The sequence below is a fragment of the Orycteropus afer genome, unplaced genomic scaffold (assembly GCF_000298275.1).
Source record: "Orycteropus afer afer isolate SDZICR_OR568_19922 unplaced genomic scaffold, OryAfe1.0 scaffold00899, whole genome shotgun sequence".
Taxonomy (NCBI): Eukaryota; Metazoa; Chordata; class Mammalia; order Tubulidentata; family Orycteropodidae; genus Orycteropus; species Orycteropus afer.
The window spans coordinates 114,393-119,008 of NW_006922486.1; the positions used below are offsets into that span (position 1 = coordinate 114,393).

The 4,616-nt window shown below is 37.0% G+C and overlaps 1 protein-coding gene across 1 annotated transcript; it reads left to right on the plus strand.

Moving 5' to 3' along the window:
- The first annotated feature begins 163 nt into the window (after positions 1–163).
- Positions 164–1,102, plus strand: LOC103212264 (olfactory receptor 5V1-like). The gene has a single exon (XM_007958266.1). It carries the CDS (start codon positions 164–166, stop codon positions 1,100–1,102), a length of 939 nt encoding a protein of 312 aa, XP_007956457.1.
- Positions 1,103–4,616: the final 3,514 nt, after the last annotated feature.

Below are 4,616 nucleotides of genomic sequence, written 5' to 3' on the forward strand. Positions count from 1 at the left end.
TGTAGTGATTGCAATATTTGAAATCTTAATTAAAATAAGGCTGGCACAAATTTTCATCAACTACACACACATTATATCCCAAGAGTTTCTCATTCACTAGATCCTTGGATTTGACTCAATGTTGATTTCATTCACTCTAGAAAGAATCCTGTGGAGAGAGGAGATGGATGTCTACAACCAAACTATCAGCACACACTTCATCCTCCTAGGGTTTTCTGACCTCCCAGAGGTGCGCTACACTCTCTTTGTGGTTTTTGCTGTCATCTATCTGATCACCTTGGTGGGAAATGGGGCCATTCTCCTTGCCATTGGGACTGAAAAAAAGCTCCGCACACCCATGTATTATTTTTTGGCAAATCTGTCCCTCTTAGATATTTTCTGCCCATCATCCACTGTTCCCAAGATTCTTAAGAACCTTTTGTCTGAGAAGCGAAGCATTTCTTTTGTTGGATGTGCTTTCCAGCTATTTTTCCTAGTAGCCCTGGTGGGGACAGAAGTCTTCCTTCTCACTGTCATGGCTTATGACAGGTACATAGCCATATGTTTTCCTCTTCGGTACACCCTTATCATGACAAAATGGCACTGTGTCCAGCTTGCAGGTGGTAGTTGGTCAGCAGGGTTTCTGAACTCCCTACTGCACACGATGTTCACATTCCACCTGTCTTTTTGTAAGTCTACTCGAGTCAACCAGTATTACTGTGACATCCCTCAAGTGGTGGCCCTCTCCTGCTCTTCCACATATGTGGCAGAAATGCTTGCCTTAGTGTTAGCATGTCTTTTAGTAGTCAGCACCTTCCTGATCACTGGTATCTCTTATATCTACATAATATCTACCATACTGAAGATGCAATCAGTCAAAGGGAAGCAAAAAGCCTTCTCCACATGTGCTTCTCACCTCCTTGTTGTTTGTTTGTTCTATGGCACAGTGTTACTTAACTATGCCCGACCCTCCACCAGTCACCACTCCTCAGTCACTGACAGGCTTATTTCAATGATGAATGGGGTTATTACCCCGATGCTAAACCCTATGATCTACAGCTTGAGAAACACAGAGGTAAAAGGAGCACTCAGAAATGTTTTATGCAATAGGAAATGTCTATAGTAGATGATATTACTCACTTTACAATCCTCTAAATGTGGTTTCAAAGGAGTGTTTGGAAATATTCATACCAAAAAAGAAAAGAAACTCACTGCCCTTGAGTAAGATCTGACTCATGGTGACCCCTCCTTGGGTTTCCCAGGCAGTCTCACTACAGAAGTGGATTGCCCAATCATCCTTCCAAAGAGTGGCTGGTGGATTTGAACCACCGGCTTTCTGGTTAGCAGTCAAATGACTTAGGCACTATACCACCAGAGCTCCCATACATAGAGTGGCTGGTGGATTTGAACCACCGGCTTTCTGGTTAGCAGTCAAATGACTTAGGCACTATACCACCAGAGCTCCCATACATAACCATTTCTTGTGATATTTTTTTTCACATTTTGAAATGAACATTTTTCATTTTAATTTTGTTTTCCATTTACTCTATACTTTTACTTCTATCCTTTCCTTTGCCCACATGAATTCGTGATTATGCAGTCCCTCCAAATGGAGCATTTACTTTTCTCCATTCTGGAGCATGCATATCTAATTTGATTGACAGTTAATATCATCTTAATCTCAAGAGGTTAATAACTGAAAAGATCATCTTCACACATTCACATGCCAATCTTCTCCTTTTCTATCCTATAATTGTGTTACTTGCATAATTTTTTCCCATTTAGTAGTTACTTGTCATTGAGTCAAATATGACTCTTTGCAATCACGTATATTACAGAACAAAACAAATTGTTTTCCAGTTCTGTGCCATCTCCATGATAATTTTAAGTTTGCAGCTGTTGTGGATATTAGACTCTGCTCAGTACTTCCATTCGGTGTGAATAGACATCTGTTGATTCTGACTGTGAATTACCCTCAATTCTCATTTCCTATTATCCATATTAGAATGAGAATACTTTCTCTCTCGTCTATAGATTATGTTACATAACACATTAAGTTAACAATGGCATATGAATTATTCCATCTTTTTCCCCAACCCCATGAACCTCACTGACTTCTAAAAAAAGTATTCAGTCTGGTGATTACATATGTATGTTCTGTAATAATGGGCTGCATTTTCCACTCTCTAAATTTCTAATTCTCTTGCTCTCTGGCATTCAATATCATGTCTGGATTCCTCTTACTAGCATTCTGTTCTTCTTTTATGTCTAAGTCACATGGTCACATTTCTCCTGACATGTTCTTATATCATTCCAAGGCATACTGGCCTCTCCTGCTCTGGACTATCATTGATCTTTCAGTAATTATTAGGATTTTACCAAGTAAGAGCCTTACTCTATGTATCTTTGTCTCACTGGTTATGGACCTGAATGCTTTGAAATGCAAAGATTTGGATCAATTATATTTCTCCAAATTCAGCAAGGGCCCAATTCATGTCACATACATGTTTCTGGTAGCATAGTGGGTAAGACACTTGCCTGCTAACCAGACGGCTGGCGGTTCAAACCCACCAGCCACTCCTTGGAAGGAAGGTTGGACAATCCTACTTCCATAGTGATACTGCCTCAGAAACCCAAGGAGGGGTCGCTATGAGTCGGGTTTGACTTGACGGCACATGACAACAACAACAACAATATGTTTCAAAGTTATTAATACTTGAATTTGGTCAAATAGTTGTTATTTAAGTTCAGATAAAATAGGAAAATCTATACAGACTTGAACTAAAAATGAAACAATGATAATAAATATTTGAGAATGTTTTTCTTTTGTTGTATTTGATTTTATTCTCTGTTTTTAAAGCTGAATTTACATGTGATATGAAACAATCAAGCAATGATCTTGTATTAAAAATATTTCATAGAAAGTGTTCATGTACTGCTATATAAGATTTATTAAAATATTAATTTATCAACAACATTAATTTTGGGTATCTGATACTCGAAAATTTAATTAATATTTAATAACTTATTTGAATAATTTTGTTTCACCAAACAGACTGTGATGTTTCATCATACATCTGTTATACAAACCATTGTGCAATATAAATTCTCTCTTGTCATAAGTGGGATATTGCTCACCAAGTTTACCACAATTATGACCTTGCCAAAACTGGGGGATATTATGTAAAATGTTTTTTAAAAATAAGTTACAGGCCATTCCATGCTTATCAAACTAAAATTTTTATTTTAGTGTAGAATAATATAGCTGAAGACATCAATATAACTATAGTTTTTATTATTAAGTGAAGGAAAAAAATGTCCTTGAAGAACAAGTAAAATGATTTTGCTATGCTTCCATTCTCAAGGAAAAAATTATTCAGAACCTGTGGTCTTAAAGTTGTTAAATATGAAGTATAACTCTGATTGGTTTATGATAGATTAGGTTGTGTTAGGGGTTGTCGAGTTGGTACCAACTCATAGTGACCTTATGTATAACAGAACAAAACACTTCCTAGACCTGGGCCATCTCATAATTGTTGCCATGCTTGAGCCAATTGTCTCAGCCACTTTATCAATACATCTTGTTGAGTGTTTTCCTCTTTTCTTTGACCATCCCCTTTACAAACATGATATCATAAACCAAGGACTAGTCCCTTCTGGTAATATGACCAAGGAATAAGAGATGAATTCTGGCCATTCCCACTTGAAAGGAGCATTCTGGTTGTGCTTTGTCCAAAACAGATTTGTTAATTCTTCTAGCAGTATATTCCTAAATCTATGGCTGTTAGTATTTTTACTAATATATTATTATTAGCTGTTTGCTTATTATGGTTTGCTGTTCTTTGAGAAAACTAAGGGTACACATCTCTAATTTACCCTTCTCTTATCCCTAAAACTCACAATATTTTGAAAGAAATTGGCCAAAATCCCTGACAGTTATGTGCTGAGCATCTTCTCTTGGGATGTAGCTGAGACTTCAGGAGCAAGTTGAATGGGTAAATCATAAATTAGGCTTAAAGTACATCCTTCAAATTTTAGAGTAAACCAAAGTGACAGATAATTCATTAGGTTTGGATAACTGGTATATCTGTGATTAATTTGATGTCTTATATTTGAAAGTCAGACTGACAACAGTAATATGGGCAAGATACATGACCAAGAAGACTGAAGGAAATGTTAGAAATAATGACAAAAAGGATATAATTATTTTTTATTCAAAAAGGCCACATTCCAGCGGCCTAGGTGGTTGCCTTGCTGATCCCTGCCACCTCAATCCCAGAATAGGTGAACCTTGTAATCAAGGCATCCTATAGTCAGAACAACTTTTAACCCTGATACTCTGTCCTTATGCAGTCTGATTGCAAATATTGCTCTATCTCTGTATCCCTGGGTATCACTTTATATTTGTGATGCAATGGAGGTTGACAGACTATAATAGTGCCTAACATGCTGCTTCACATTTAGTCTGTGCTATAATGAGGTCTCAAACTCATAACAAGCTATCCATAAAAAAGATCTCTGGATATTAAAGGCTCCCATATGACAGCATTCTATTGTGAATTCTATAAGGCAAAAAGCAAAACCCCCTGCTATTGTGTTGATGCCAATTCATTATGACCCTCTAAGAAAGAGTAGAA

Excerpts from the sequence above, each read along its gene's own strand:
- LOC103212264 (XM_007958266.1), top strand. The coding sequence starts at position 164 with ATGGATGTCTACAACCAAACTATCAGCACACACTTCATCCTCCTAGGG.